The 16,359-nt window shown below is 35.6% G+C and overlaps 1 protein-coding gene across 2 annotated transcripts; it reads left to right on the top strand.

The window, feature by feature from the left end:
- Positions 1-677: 677 nt before the first annotated feature.
- LOC107023782 (ABC transporter F family member 4) lies at positions 678-15,615 on the top strand. 2 transcript variants are annotated; one of them, XM_015224579.2, is made up of 4 exons: positions 680-1,956; positions 5,623-5,707; positions 15,009-15,050; positions 15,145-15,615. In XM_015224579.2, the coding sequence occupies exons 1-4, from the start codon at positions 847-849 to the stop codon at positions 15,210-15,212; spliced, it is 1,305 nt and encodes a 434-aa protein (XP_015080065.1). In that variant the 5' UTR covers positions 680-846; the 3' UTR covers positions 15,213-15,615. The 2 variants fall into 2 exon arrangements, with proteins under 2 accessions (XP_015080066.1, XP_015080065.1); XM_015224580.2 differs by lacking the exons at positions 5,623-5,707; positions 15,009-15,050; positions 15,145-15,615 and adding an exon at positions 2,942-2,952 and having other exon boundaries at positions 678-1,956.
- Positions 15,616-16,359: the final 744 nt, after the last annotated feature.

The following is a 16,359-nucleotide window of genomic DNA, read 5'->3' as shown; positions in this document are numbered from 1 at the left end:
GTATGTGTTATAAATGTATTGTTAGTGATTTTAATATAATTTTAATACAATTATGAAACATATCTAATACAACTTTAATACAATCATGATATCTTTCCATAAACTTCACATTTTTCGAGTTTCAATCTTATTTTTCTTCTAAAATCAATTTTAAACTTAACTAAACCTTTTTAAAATTGGGATATGAACTTCAAACGACATTTCACTTATTTGTAGGAACAATCTATCCAAACTAATAATAAATTCGTAAAATTGAATCTTTATTGTAATCATCGAAGATGAACTCTTGTTTCTATAATTTTAAAAATTCGAAATTTCTATTTGAGAACATGATATTCTACCATTTTCTGTTTTTTCTATTCCTTTTCTTGTCATGATTCTGAATAAAAATAGTGAAATATGAGAAAAATTAATTTGAAAATAATTATTTAAATAAAAATTAAAAAAATAAGAGAAAAAGAGATTGACGCAGAAAGAGATGATGAAGAAGTAGAAAATATAAAAAGAAGAGGTTGAAGAAAAAAGGACAAAGAGAGAGGCAAACGAAGACCAACTGTGCACTTTCTGATTCTTAAAAATTATTATATTTAATTAAAAAATTATATTATTAACATAAATGTTAAATATTTTTTTAAGACGGGATTTACCCTTTTTTTTCACATGTCTCAAAGAGAGGAAGCAAAGCCCACTGCGAGTCCGAAAGCCACGTGTGAGTTTCTTTCACTTGGGCAAAAAGCCCTTATTATTATACTGCTTGCGATAATTGAATCAGCGACTAAGTGCCCTTCTCCGCCGCGGACATCCGTTGCAACCGGCGGCAGCCATTTAACTTACTAGATTCCAGTAATGCCGAAGAAGAGTAACGGAAATTCTGACAACCACGACAGAGATGAGCCGGAGGATTTCGTCATACCATCTTCCAGTGCCGAATCACAAGATGCCGATGAAACCGAGGAAGAAAGCGACGACGTACAGAATGTTCACAAGGAGTATGTAAGCGATACGGACAAAGAAGACGAAGAAGAGGAGGAGGAAGAAAAAGTCGAGAGCAGCAAAGTCGGTAATACTAATAGCCGGGGAAGGGAGGAGGATTTGGAAGTACAGAAGAAGGTTTATAGAAGAAAGGGGAAGAAAATAGTGGATGGTAGTGGGCAGAACGAGAGCGAAAACTTGAAAATATATACGAGAAAGAAGAAGGTGATAGAAAAAGAAAAGGAGGTTGAAGAAAAGGAGCAAAATGTTGGTGCAAAAATAGCTACCAGTAAAAACGATTACAGTGAGAAAAATATGAAGGCAAAGAAGGAAGATAAAGTGAATGAAGGTAAAACGGCAAAGAACAATGGAGATTCTAGTCGTGGAGGCAAAAATGAAAAGAGGAACAACAAGGACGAGAGGAGGGAAGTAGAAGGAGAAACAAAACTAGCAAAAAAGGGAAAGAGCAATGGAGGTTCTAGTCATGGAAGTGTAATTAAGAAGGAAGAGAACAAGAAGAAGAAAAGGACAGATGAAAGAGAAAGAGAAAGACAATCATCAAAGAAGGCCAAGATCAATGGTGATTCGAGTCAGTTGAAAAAAGAAGAGAAAAATATGAAGAAGACACAAAATAAGAAGGAAGGAGATGAAGAGGCTGAAGAAAATCTAGTGAAAAAATCAAATAGTAATGGAGTTGCAAGTCCTGCTAAAAAGGAGAAGATGAAAGGGGAGAAGGAAAAGGAGGGTAAAACAAACAATGGCAAGGTAAAAGATGAAGCAATTAGCAACGGTACCACCAAAAAGAATGAGGAGAAGAAATTGAAGGCAAAGAGGAAAAGGGAGGATGATGAAGAGGAGGAAGATGAGAAGAGTGAGAGTGCGCTTTACCAATTTCCCCACAATCGAGTTCATAGGATAATAAAAAATGAAAATGCTGAGATTAGGATGTTACACGAAGCAACCTTTCTTGTTAACAAAGCTACGGTATGGCTCTACAATCCTTATTCAGTTGTTCAACATTTGATGCTGTACATATAATTTTCATTGTCTTATGTATATTGATGTTATAAAAGAGTTCCTGATAAGGCATTTCTCATATTAATCCTTTCAAAATTCATTCTTTGACTTCGAGGACATCTATTCAAGAAGTGACGAATTAACACAAATGCAGTCTAAAACCTCCAGTGCTCACTGATTTTGGAGATCATTAAACTTCTTTTAGTGTTATGTGGACTATGAGAATGCTGCTGGAGGCATTTATGATATACACAATATCTCAAGTACAGAAAGGTGAAGTAAGTTTTGACAAGATCATTTAGTGTAAATGCTGACATTTAGATATATAAGTTAAATCTGAGGTGATTATGACATAATAGATGGAGATCTAACACAGAAAAATCAAAAGAACATTGATGAAATGAAAATTAGTCTGAGTGTGCTATGTGATAGAGCAGATAAGAAGTGTTGTAACACATTGAATCTTGGGTCGTTAAATACAACCATATTTGCTAGATGAATGGTGTAGAAATGTGGATATTAAGATGAATGTTATGTAGAATACAAAAAATTAGAGGTTATAAGTTAATTACAATGAACCATGTCTTACTACTACTTAAATGAGGATAAGATGCGAGAATTTCACCTAGGTAGTTTTATCGTGTCTTAAGTTAACCACAATGAACCATGTCTTACTATTACATAAGCCTCTGTATGCACTAGTGTTTTGGGCGAGAGGCGACAAGGGCCTGCCTCGCCACGCAGCGAGGCGAGCGGCGAGGCGCTCGCCTTTTTGAAAAAGGCGCCAGTTAATACCAAAAATTAAATATATTTAATTGCATATATAAATATCCATAATCTCAATAGCAATAACATATATTAGCAATATATTTCAATTCAAAAACTCATAAGGAAAAAACATAGAGCAGTCAGCACACTAAACATTTTTCCCTTATTACTTATGCTGATTCAGCAGTGATGAAGGAAAAAAAACAGAGCAACTGAAGAAGAAGAAAACTCAAGAAGAACTGAGGAAGAAGAACAGAAAAGATTGCACGAGGAAGAGGAGTCGAGGAGCAGCAAAAAAGAGGTATACCTCAGGTCCTCAGTGCAGCAGCAACTCGAAGTCTCGAAGAGACGCGACCGGCGAGGGGAAGTGGAGTCGGGGAGAAGAGATCGCGAGGGGAAGAGAAGTCGTGCAGCAGCAAATTTTGAAAATAGAAAAAAAAACCCTAATTTTGACTAATATTGTTAAGTCAAATCTTTTTAAAAAATTAAATCAAAAAGGCGCCGCGATTAGATCGCCATGGGTCACTTTTTGTATGTCGCCTCGCCTCAGTGTGGAATAGCGAGAAGGGCTCGCCTCGCCTCTCGCCTTTGGCGATGAGGCGCTCGCCATTCACAACACTGGTATGCACCGACTCAAGAGGTATGATAATGCGATGACTGAAGAAGGCAATAGACTCTTATTAGACCTGATGTCAAAAAAAAAACTCTTATTAGACCTATGATATCTCGGCTTAAATATAAAATTGGCTAAGAAAAGACAAAATGAAAGCAATTCATATAGGTGATACCAATTAGTTGGGATTAAGGCTTAGTTGTCTTACACTTATAATAAGTCTGGTTTTCATAGGGAGTCCTTTTGTCGTGTTAGAGACTTATGCCCGTATTACTGATAAGTGTGTGGTTTAGAGAACCTCTAGTTCGGGAGAACTCTTTATTTGCCCCTTTAGACGGCACTGGAATCAAGTGAAATTGAATAGAAGTATAGAACAATTTTTTTTGGATTCATGAATCTGACCTCAGTCAATTTGAGGTTGAGGCATAACTGTTGATTGAATTATTGGAGATTGCAGAAGCTGCTTACCCGTGTGAGATTTGGACTGGGCTGCTAAAGGCATACATGATTTGGCCTAATATCACAAATGGAACTCCTTTTTTTTTTCTTTTGAGAAAGTAATGAAACTCTCTTTTTTAACAGGGATAATAGCATAAGTATAAATAGGAACTTATTGAAGCCACGACAAGTAATATGGAACATAGCTTTGAATTATTCACATCCTTGAGCTAAAGATGATCGTTAGAAATACCATATGCTTAGCTGGCCTGAACCAATCCATGCCTTACTTCCTCTAGCATCTAATTGTGTTGGTGAAATCTTCATGTCTCTCATGCATTGAGGAGTAAGACTGGTGGAACATGGAAATCCTTGTTCCAAAGTCCATTGAATTGGGTAGATGCTTCATAAGTTCATATATTTGGCAATTGTAAATCTAGTGTCCTTTTTTGGACCAGAAAACATCTATGATGCTTTCTGATTTTTTATGTTGTGTCAGTGTTGCTTTTCTTTTCTCTGGTAATTTAGTTGCACCAAATTAGTTAATTATTGCAGTCCAGGTTTATATCATTTTCTCTCTACAACATTTTACTTTATCAGCAGAGACTATTTGAAATGCTTTTACTGAGCATTATGTTGATCATTATATGATCAAGAGAAGAATTTCACTCAAAAGTGTAAGATCCGTTTCTGGTGAATTGCTTACTTCGAAACAATTTCATTGTTCCTTCCTTTTTCCTGTCATATTTTCTGTAGCCTTGGTTGTTTCACTGTAAATTTTCTTTTGTTTTTATGTTATTGGTTCTTCTTTGCCCCTTCCAGCATCTTGTTTTTTTTTTTTTTGAACATTGGTAAAGTTGTATTCTTTAGCATTAAGCACATGCTGGCCAGCTTAAAAAATTCACAGCCCTAACCAAATTTACAAGCTCCCTATTAATTATATAATTTGATCTACATTTTCTATACAGAGCTGTTTACACAAAAAAAAGTAAAGATCCAAAACAATTCTATTTTACTTTGTGAATGGAATGAGATCTATCTTCAAAGCATCTCACATTTCTTTCCTTCTGCACTGACCACCATATGCATGATGGTATTAGCTTGCACCACTTCTTTTGAGTCTTGCTATACCCCCCTTCTGATCCAACATTTAAAAATATCAGAAGTGTGTTCTGGCCTAGTCCAGCTGTACCCTGTGATGTTGAGAAGCAGCTCCCAAACCTGTGTGGTGAATTTGCAATGTAAAAATAGGTGTTCGTTTGTCTCCCCAGTCAAATTGCATAGGAAACACCTAGGGACTAGTTGCTTTCCGTTCTTCCGTAACACTTCTTGAGTTAAGCCTGCTCTTTTGATGACTAACCAAGTGAAGCATTTCACTTGGTGGGGATTAGTTTGAATAGGACTTTAGATTAAGATTAAGCCTAAGCCCAGGGTTTTTTAAGTGAAGTAAGCTACCTATTTGGATTTGTGCTTTCAGCCTATTTGTCTTAGGTGGTCTTCCGGGTTGTGTTATAAGGAGAATGAAGGCAAATAAGAAAAGAAAAGGATAAAGGATTTTCTTTTGAGTTGATTAATTTCAAAGCTTGTGCAACAACAACATATCAGTGTGATCCCACAAGTGGGTTCCAGGAAGGCTGGGGTGCACGCAAACCTGACCCCTACCTACTCTTTCCGATTGACTATTTCAAAGGGTGTGGAAGTTATTAATTTTGTAACTGGAGTAGTTAAGTATCAGTAGCATTAGCTTTTGTCTGCATGTTAACTTGCTACACATGTTTACAATGTCTTCCATAATTTTGGTTGCTTTCATGCAGGAGAAATTTCTTGAAGTATTTTGCAGGGAGGCTTATTCTTGTTCTTTTCTGGATCGCAAAAGTTATGTTGGATACAACCATCTGTGTGAGTATCTCTCAATCCATCACTTGTAAAGCTAGATCAACGTGACTTCCTAGTGTAATAGCTAGACTTTTTGATGTTACATTTTAATCATGGGTAGTGTTTAAGCACATGCAACATGCGTGTATGCCATTTCTGTGGGAACAAACCTTTAAAAAAATTATATAACCAATATTCAACAAATGCGTTTGAATTATGAAGTAAAAATTGATTTTTTCTACAAGTTTTTGAAAATGAAAAATGTTGATCTGATTTAACTAACTTAATAAAGAAAAAAATGCCCCACACTGTCATTCATCTTTTGTGGGTGGTAAACATTAATGAAAAAGTGGAGATAAAACACTAATTGTGTGCATAGTAAATACACATTGGCATGTCAACCAAATTTAACCGTGTTTGGCTAAGAGTTTCAGGGAAAATCTTAATAAGGTGAAGATAGTGTTGCTAGATAATGTTGGCACTAGATAGAGAAAATAATGTAATGAAAGTTACCAATTCTTTAAAAAGAGAATAATGTTATGAAATCAAGGTTAGAAAAAGAAGACTTACATGTACGTGTTGCATTCAAACTCCAAGATCATACCATGAGTATACTCACACACATCTTTTTTAAAACAAAGAATGTGTTTAGAAAAATATGAAAAATAAATGAAAAGAGAACCTACTGAGTGAAAACGATATCAGATATTTGCAACCAACAAAGTATACAAGCATGATCATTGTTGATACTTTAGGATTAATAACCAAAAGAATGTAGGTTGAATAACATTTCATCAGCTTGTTCTTAAAGTTGGGAGATGAAAACTTTGCAAGTTATCCTTACCAAATTAAGATTTCATAAATTTGATTGGGAACACAAAGATATCATAAATTTTTAGAGGATAACAAGTATATCGTACTTGTATGTTGGATTTTATATATTTGTATGAGTAGTGAAAAAGACTTACAGGATGGAGCTTATAGAGGAAGTGTCCTTTAAACTCCTATTTCTACACGTTTTCTAACGGTTAAGAGAGATCTCATTCACTTTTTTTTCTTTAATCCGTTTTTACTGCATGACTTGGTGCATATTAAATTGACTATTTCAATAATCTGATTAGATGTGTTGAGTATTGTCACCACCCTAACTACCCTAGCTTTGATTGGCAACCAACAATCGCATTATTTGCCAGGAGAACCGAACAACACAAAAAAATAGCTAATATAACCTGAAAAGAATGATGAAGTCTAAAAAAACCAAATCATAGATTACAAATTCAATGGAAATGAAAGGAAATATCTCAACAAACCCAACTAGAGCCAAAATAACCTAAGTCTGTAGAATCTATAAGAATCAGTACAAGTATCTCATGTTGAGTATGCAAACCCCACTAGAAATAAGGAAATAGAAAGATAGATAGATATGTGACTTCTGTGGATCTAGAGCATGGCTCACCTCAAAGCTTGTAAAAGACTTGGTGTCAGGTGACTCACTCATCAACCGAAGCGTTAGCTAACACACTTGCATATGTAGCGGATAGGGTTTGTCACAAAGACTAAGTAAAGTCTAGCTCTGTTCCATCCGGTACCTGGAGCAAGTAAGCAATACGCACACACACATATCTGTGTGTGCGGGCTCACTCGCTCGTGTGGAATGAATATACAATATGCTAAGGAAAATAGTATACAAAGTGTAGAAGAGAGATACCAGTCATGTCAAGAAGGATGAGATGATGAGATGCAAGCTAACGTATTACAACAATACACACCAATAATACCTTAGAATTGCGGAGGGTAACTCTAGCCCAACTGTCTTACCATGCAGAACTACAAATCCTCGGAATTGCGGAGGGGAACTCTGGCCCAACCGTCTTACTACACAACAACAAAACCTCATATCTGTAACTCTGGTCCAACTGTCTTACCATACACAATAACAAACTTTCATAACCCCTAAAGGTAACTCTGGCACTCTTACCATTTCGGTTGTGAATGGTGGCTTTGGCCCAACGTCTTACGCAGAGTCTCTTCAAGATGTGGAGGGTGACTCTACCTTAACTAGCTTTATATACACCCGAGGACATGTAAAATCAAGTAAATACATCAATCCTAAGGCCAGTGTTGTGAAAAGCTCAGAAAAGCGCGCTTCAAAGCGAGGCGACCCTTGTGCGCTTTTTTATCTTGAGGCGAGGCGATCTGAAAAAAGCTCTCGCTTCAGATGAAGAAGCGAGAAGTGACCCTAAGGCAAAAGCGCAATAAAGCGCGCTTTTTATAAAAAAAGGCGACAATTAGTTTTTCTTTTAAAAAAAATATTTTTTTTTTAAAAATAATCTGAAATATAACCTTCTCTCTCCTCACGACTCTTCTTTCACGACTCTTTCCCTTCTTTCTCTCCTCGCGGCTCTTGTTTCACAATACTTCTTTCTCTCCTGACGATCTCGACTGAGGCTGCCTCTCTCTTCAACCTCGACCGCGACTACAAGTAACTTTTTGTTCATCTCTTTTTTAGCTAATGTTAATTAGTTCATCTCTATGAGTTTCTTTTCTCCTGAAATATACAATCTTCGCCTGTGCTTCATCTCTTCATCTCTCCGAGTTTCGACTACTCTAGTTTTTTCTTCTTCTTCTCTTCTTTTCTTCATCTCTGCTGCTTGCTCTGTTTCTAATTTACTGACTGCTGCCTCCTCTGTTTTTTTTTCAATTCTTTTGCTTTTTTTTTTTCTTATTTTGTGATCAGTCTAGCAGCCTTGTTGAAGAATAGGAGTTTGAATCTTTGTGATTTAATTATGTTTTTGATTTTTTGCTTTATATGTTATGACTTATGAGTATTTTTGCCTATGTAATTTCTTTCAATCTAAGACTATATTACCTCTATTTAGTTATTTAATATTTTTTTTATTTTTATACTAAATGTCGCTTTTTTTAAAAAAGCGCGTGCTTCGCTTCACGCTTCTCGCTTCTGTGAAGCAAGCCCTCGTCGCTTTTTTTCGCTTCTCGCTTCCCAAAACACTGGCTAAGGCTAAATTGCCACACAACCATACAGTATAATTAATATTCAAATCACAATGTATCTTGAAGATATCACCAAATCTCAAAAAGTGTAAAGGAATCACAATTAACAAGTCTGCCGAGCACACACTCACTCCAAACAGGTTCCAGATAGTCAAAAACATATATATAGGCAAAGACCAAGCTTAGAAGAAGTGAAGAACGGTACTCAGAAGTTAAGATCCTTCTCTTACCTAGATTCACGTTACAAGTAAGCTCACAATATCCAAATTTGTGCTCTCAGGCCTCATAGCAACTCAATCTAAGCAAAAATATAAAAAATGATTTCAAATTGATCTAGAAAAATTAATTTAGGAAACCTCGGGGTTAAAGTCATTTCTTGTGTCAACTTAAATGTGCCGTCGGTCAACTATCTGAGATCAGAAATTGGTCGACACATTATCCTTAAGCTGTAGAGTCCAATTTTATTAGTCAATTTCTCAGTTGGAATCCACTGGTGGTTTAATCCTTCAACTTTTCAATTTCCTCCCCAATCTAGGGCTTAGGGCTCAACGATCTCTCAATTTCCAAGTTCAAATTTGAAACTGAATTTCTAAGTTCAAATTCTTCAGATTAAATCCAACCTATAGCATAGTTTCTTCTTCAGCACTGAATAATTTATCAGTAACCCTTAAATATGTATACCCACATCAAAAAGGTAGTTGAGATCGCGAAGAGAACTCAGGGCTTATCTCAAAAAGGGGTTAAAGGTGTATATTTCTGCAGTAGCGTCTGAAACAAACCCTCTTAATTTCTATTGGAAGCTTGCTGCTACTGCGTACTAGAGGCGCTGTGTTTATACTTTATATCTTCAAAGTAGATCCAAGAAAAGTCCAGAGCCCACCTTATAAGGTCATAAACAAGACCCTTAAATGTCGTCGTCGTCAAAACTAACTTGTGGTGTGCTCTTCCCTCAAATTTCATGTCTAAAGAGATGTAATTTAATCGCATGAACAAATATAATAATCTAATTTCTGCCCTTGGACCCCCTGCTTTATCCTGTGTAAGCCATATTTGTACATAAAATTTATTGGCAAGACCTTGTCATTAATTTAGCAATCTAAAATTAGAACCAATGTAAAGCAGCCACCTCTGCACGCCTTGGCAAGACCCAATGTAACATGTCACCAAATGACGATAATGATGCCCTGATGCTGATTAACTAGTTGAACTTTTCAGATTTATATACTTTCCCAAAGTTTATTAATTTGTCACAAAACACTCTTTTGATGGTTCTCCAAGATAGACAGTAAGTCCCTTACATACTCATTTTTTTAAAGCTTCACTTCCTACTTGGTGCCTCCTATAACAAGATTATATATGTATAAACTCATTAAATTAATAACAGTCACACTTAAGATATAATTTAAAAGTTTATACTAACCGACTTATGACAATTAAATGAAGCCACTCAATGCATTGAATGCAAATGGAACTTTTACGAGATGTACAAGTATACACTAATTATATCTAAAATTCCATTTATTAGAATATATATTTGCATTTATTATGTACAATAATATAATAGGGTAATGTTTAAGGGAAGAGTAAAAAGGTTTTTCAACTTTGATAGACATTTTAGTAATTTAATTTCTAGAGGATTCATAAGTAGTTACTTGTGGAGGTGTTTGGGAGTTCCTACTTCTACAATAGGATGGAAAAGAGAAAAATTTCTAGGAAAGAAGAGGATAGAGACCTATATCAACCTACGTGGGCTCACAAGCATCAACATTGAGGAACAAAAGTGGCTACAAATACAGTTTGAAGAAGTTTTTGGGTGCATTAGAATTTGTGCTACTGACAAAGCACAAGGGCCTGATGGATTTTCAATGTGTTTTTATTAAGTCCCTTCGGATATTCTGAAGGAGGATATCATGAACTCTATGCAACATTTTCATGAATATCAAGTCTTTGAAAAGTGCCTCAATGCCATGTACGTTGATCTCATCCCCAAGAAAAGGGGAGTCTTTGATCTGAGCAATTTTAGGCCGATAAGCCTTACGGTGGGATATATAAGTTGGTAAGTAAACACCAGATAACTTTCATAAAGAGAAGAGATTATGGATGCTGCTCCCCTTGAGTATGTGGATTTCAGATTGAGAGGAAAAGAACTGGGCATCATGTGCAAGTTAGATTTAGAGAAGGCTTATGATCATGTCAACTGGGATCTTCTTCTAAGTATACTCAAACAATTGGGGTTTTGAGAAAGGTGGGTTAAGGCTTCTGAGCATGTCAACTGGGATTTTCTTCTAAGTATGCTCAAACAATTGGGGTTTGGATGAAGGTGGCTGAAATGGATTGTTTTTGAATTAAAACTGTCAAGTTCTTAATTATGGTAAATAGAGAACCTGTAGTTTTCCTTTTTCCATCTGGGGCGGGGTCTCAGACAGGGTAATCCTCTCTCACCATTTTTATTCATAATAGCCATGGAAGGTTTTAACAATATGATGAGGCTGACAATTCAAAACAGGTGGTTGAAGGGATTCAATTTGAATATTACGGCAGGACTGGAAACATGTCATTTGCTTTATGAAAGTGTGTATCATAATCTTTTGTGAGGACAAAACAGAGTAAATTAGCTTCATCAGGGTGTTGTTTAACTTTGGAAGCAAGTCTCAATTTTATCGTAAATTTGAGGAAAAGCAGCCTTCTACCTACCTATCAAGTGGCTCAGATGCGGGGACTGGCTAACATCCTGGGGTGCGCAGTAGGTCAACAACTCCAATTGTTTATCTGGGCATGCCTTTGGGCACCAAATACAAGGACTTGGAAATGTGGAATGGGATGATAAAAAAGACAGAGAAGAAGCTAGCCAGGTGAAAATCTCAAAATCTTCCCTCAGGGGGAAGACACATTTATTTAGTGCTAGACTCTTACCAACTTATGTTATGTCCTTACTTCCCATCCCACCAAAAGTTTTGGAGAGGCTAAATAAACTGATAAGTGATTTTTTTATGATCTGGAAACAAGGAGAGGAGGGGGTTTCATTTAGTTAACTCGGAAAATTGCTCAACTTTCCAAGACATCATGTGTCCTTGGTGTTAGGAGTCTAAAAATACAGAATGACTGTCTTCTGATGAAATGGTTGTGGAGGTATGTGGAGGAGGATCAAACACTACAGTAGGAAGTCATACAAAACATGTATGACCAGCGTAACTAATGGAGTACTAATGTTGTTACAAACCCTTAAGATGGAATTTTAGCATGGAAGGCAATAAGGGCTCTCTGGCCTTAACTATCAGGTAATATCACGTACAAGGTGGGTAATGGCGACAGAATTCTTTTCTGAAAAGAAGCATGGAATGGACTGAAAAGGCCTTGATGAATTCCTTCCCTGATTTATTTTCACTTTGTAGCAAACTGGAGGTCACAATAGTTGAATGTTGGTTCAATGGATGGGTATCTCATTAAGGAGACATCTGAATGACAGGGGATTAAGTAGAGTTGCACAACTTTTGTTGTAGGTCGATGGTTTGAAAGGGATCTCTCCAGGTCCCATCACAATTAAAATAGAAACACACTGAGATTCTCAGTGAGCAAGCTACAAAAGACGTGAGAACAATCAGGCTGTGGAATAGGACCATGGAAGTAGGTGTAAAGAGCTTGAGGTCAAGTGTTTTTCTTAATTGTTGGTGGTCAGAAGAACTTGTCTTGCACGGGAAGTGTAAAAAGGAAAGGGTTCCAAATAGTATCCAATTTTTATGCAATGAGGCATAGGAGACCAATAGTCATCTGTTTTTAAAACATATGCTGATCTTTTTGTTTCTGGATCAGAAGTTTGGGGGTTTGGGGGGGGGGGGCAAGAGCTTAGAGAAGTGGAGAAGAATCCCAGCATGCATACGTTGGACAGTTTGTAAAGAAAAGAATGAGGGATCTTTTGAGGATAAATTTTATTCTATACCAAAAGTTAAATGGAAATGTATAGCATCTTTGTTGGTATAAAGAGGAAGTAGAACAAATAGTTGATCTCTTAGGCTCTTTGTAATAACTCTTGCTACCGTGTCTCTTTTTGTAGGTTTTCAACACGTCATTAATGCTAAGGAATACAACACTGCCATTTTTAAAAAAAAAATAAGGGTTTATTACATATGCGAATTTGAGTTAACATAAAATAAGAAAATGTCTTAATTTGGGATTCTTAATTGCGACATAACACTGAAGAATATTCAATACGATATTCTTCGATTATGTTTGATGTCCAAACAATATTTACTTTCAGTCTTACCGCATGGAGAGGTATAGATATAGATCATCTATCTGGTCCTAACTAGTTCGGAATCATTGCATTGAAGATGTTATAACTTTGAGTTTTCAACTATGACTTGGATGTTGAAATTTTACTTAGTTACTGTTGTAACTTTTAGCATAATAAGTTGCATAGCTTTAGGACGAATTTGAATTTTAAAGTGCTGCTAGGTTTTGTTTAGATATTTTTGGTTTTCTATTTTAAGATGGCTATTTGAAGTTTTCCTATGCTTAATAAAAATATTGCGACCTGAGAGACATTTCAATTAATATTTTGAACCCTCTTTGTTGCCTCATCTTTTTAAAAATCCATTAATGGTACCAGTGCCTCATTGATCTTACATGATTCGAGTTCTTCCAAGAAACTATTTCCAATCATTTTCAACCCGTGCTTATAATCACCTTAACTTGCATCGCAAAAATATAGCTCAAAGCTCACATTTCGAATCTTTAGCCCAAAACACAATTCGATATGCAATTATGTGTCCCATATATAACAATATTCAAAATATTCATATTTCTTTTCTTTCTACAAAAATGATTTAGAACTTGATATACAGTACTATACACCAATATATAATATTATTCTAAATTATAAGAGGTATTTATGCACCAATATGCAATAGTATACAATTTTATACACTATTATACAAATATATTCCTCTCATCAAGATCTACCATTTGGTTCTAAGTTTGGATTTTCGGAGGTTGGGAGAGGGCGGTCGCCCCATGGCAGTCCTCTAGGGCACTTTAGCTCCTCCTTTGGGCCAATTTAGGTAAGGAGTGAAAATCTTGGATAAATTATGTAAAGGAACTTTATGGGCTGCACTAGAGTATATAATTATCTCTAAAAATATCGAGACACATTTTCAGTAAAATGTTTTCAAACCCTTTTTATTGCACCAACTTTTAAAAGAACCAACACATAATTATGAAGAATATTTTATAAAGATAATAATGACGAATAGTTTACACTGGTTTTTAATTGTTCTTTGGTTTCATCAGTATTTATATCGTCTCAATACATACATATGGTTCTAAATATCTATAAGATTATATAGTTGGTCCCAACTAGTTTTGGATCGAGACCTTATTGTTATTCTGTTAATTCAAGTGCATGGCTTCAATACCAGTTAAGGCCTGCCTCTTTTTTCTTGTTCTCTACCACTATTCATGGGCTAACTCATTCCTAATTTTTTTTTTAAAAAAACTAAAAAAAGTAAAATAAGAGAAAAATAATCCACTTATTATATAATTGTTCATGTTGAGTTCAAATGTCATTTCTCAAATTGCTACCCGTGCAACACATTTTAATGAAAATTGTGGTGGAAGAAAATATACATTGGAACAGAAATAGGATTGGTGGATATAATGATCCTGAATTTGCAATTTTGCTGTCCTACACTGTTCCTATTATACCTGTCTACCTCACACAAGGTAGGACTAAGGTCTGCGACACCCCACCCTCGCCTAACCCCACTTGTGGGATCTCACTGGCTATTATGTTGTTGTTCGCTATTCCTATTACCTTTAGATTTGATTGGCAATTCAGTTCAAAGAGTTCAAATTAGACCCAGGTTGTGATTGGAACACTGTTTGTTATTGTGATTTTTAAGTTTTATACACGTTCTGTCAATGTAAATAATATTTTACACTATCAGGTCATAGGATATGTATTAGGCCAAAAATATGTTACTTGTCGTAGCAGGTAAAGTTGATCTGATGGTGTAAATATTAAAACATTGACGGTGTATATTACTTGAACTCTGTCATTATAGTGTTTCAATTCAGCTGAATTTTGAACCATCAATTCTCTGGAATTCTGTTTCCTAAAAATACTATAACGTTCTGGGGTCCTGATTGTCGTGTCAATTTAAGGAGAGAACTACGAGCAGCTCAGATATAATCCATGAAACATGTTTTAACATCTTATTTAGTAAACTTGATTGCTGTAGTTATAAGTACAACCAATTTGTTTATGAGAAGTCACTTTATTTAGTATAATAACTTGACATGTTTTTGGTTGTTTCAGCGTCAGTTGTTTCCAAACGACCCAGATTTGACTTTCTGTCAGGTATCAATTACGATTTGTCCAATAACCAATGATGTGGCTCTAATAAGAAGTATTCTTATCTTTTCCGCTGATTCCTATGATGCTATATATGCAGATTTTATTCCCCAGAAAGTAAGAGCTGAAGATGCTTTGGCTGAAATCCCCAAGTCTGCGGAGACATGATCATGGTGATCCGGAGTTCATGCCTTGTACAATTAATTTTTTGTTGTTCGTAGACAACCACTTGCTTCAGTAGCTAGCTATTAAGGGCAGTGACTTAGTTTCCGATTTGCTTCATTTGATGACTCTGTTGGTATCAAGTACGTGATATATCTAATGAGAAAAGGCTAGGGGAAGAGTGTTAAAAAACTGGGGTTTAGGGGTGGGTGAATGCACTTGTGTTCTGATCAATTTAATTTCCTGTAAATAAAAATGTATTCTCTCTGAAGTCTTGAACATTTAGGTTGACTTAAACGATAGATGCTTACAAGTTTCGATCAGGTATTGTGTACCGTTGATTAGTTGAAGGTTCCAAGTTCAAATCCTAGGCCCTAATTTTTAATGTACAACCATGCCTTTCCCTCAATTTTTTTTCAAGATTAATCGGTAATTCCTTTTTCAGTTACATTAATTTACTAGTTAATCATATTGGATTTTTACGTGCTTATTAGTTTTAAAGTGAATAAAATGTTAAGTAGTTAGGGTTAATAATCATTGACGAAACTTTAAAACTTATGTATGAACCATCTATCATTCTAACAAAATGATTTGACAAAAAGTCGTTGAAAAATGATTAATGAACTATTTAAATCTACCATACTAACAAAAAAGGAGAACGAGTTTCTAGCATGGAGATGACAGAATCTTGCAAATCCAGGGCCAAATTTACTGTAGCAAGTCCAGAAAAATTGGGAACGAATACATAAACCTTTTGCAACCGCTTTGCACCAGGTAGCTTAGGTTTTATGCATTGAGTAGTTGTACATTTGTGCTAACTATGTAATGTATGAAATTAATAATATGGATTGTGTGTAGACCTTCGTGCACTGAGTGAATTCAGTGGAGAAATTGTTATAGTTCTACGTAATTGGGTTAGTACATAAGTAGAGAGTTTGATGACTTGTCATGTAACGACCCAAAGGTATCCACTGGATGTTAGCAGCGTATGAGACTCAGAAGTCCCACACAAGTCTCTCGTAGCAATCAATGCATAATATAATCTCAAAATAAGCAAGAATTTAAAGCTTTCTTCACACACGAAGAATACTTTCATTAATACGCAAGCGAAAGATTTTTAAAAACATCTATCTTTACAATGTCTCATTAAACC

Source organism: Solanum pennellii, chromosome 6, assembly GCF_001406875.1.
Source record: "Solanum pennellii chromosome 6, SPENNV200".
NCBI classification, from domain to species: Eukaryota; Viridiplantae; Streptophyta; class Magnoliopsida; order Solanales; family Solanaceae; genus Solanum; species Solanum pennellii.
Note: the sequence above shows the minus strand (reverse complement) of the source record. Positions and strands in the feature narration are given on the sequence as shown.

What these genes read in the sequence shown, in the direction of transcription:
- LOC107023782 (XM_015224579.2), top strand. Translation starts at nt 847, where the DNA reads ATGCCGAAGAAGAGTAACGGAAATTCTGACAACCACGACAGAGATGAG. An exon ending in TGTTGGATACAACCATCTGT is followed by an intron (nt 5,708 to 15,008) that starts GTGAGTATCTCT and finishes TGGTTGTTTCAG; the next exon opens with CGTCAGTTGTTTCCAAACGA. An exon ending in CAGATTTGACTTTCTGTCAG is followed by an intron (nt 15,051 to 15,144) that starts GTATCAATTACG and finishes CTATATATGCAG; the next exon opens with ATTTTATTCCCCAGAAAGTA.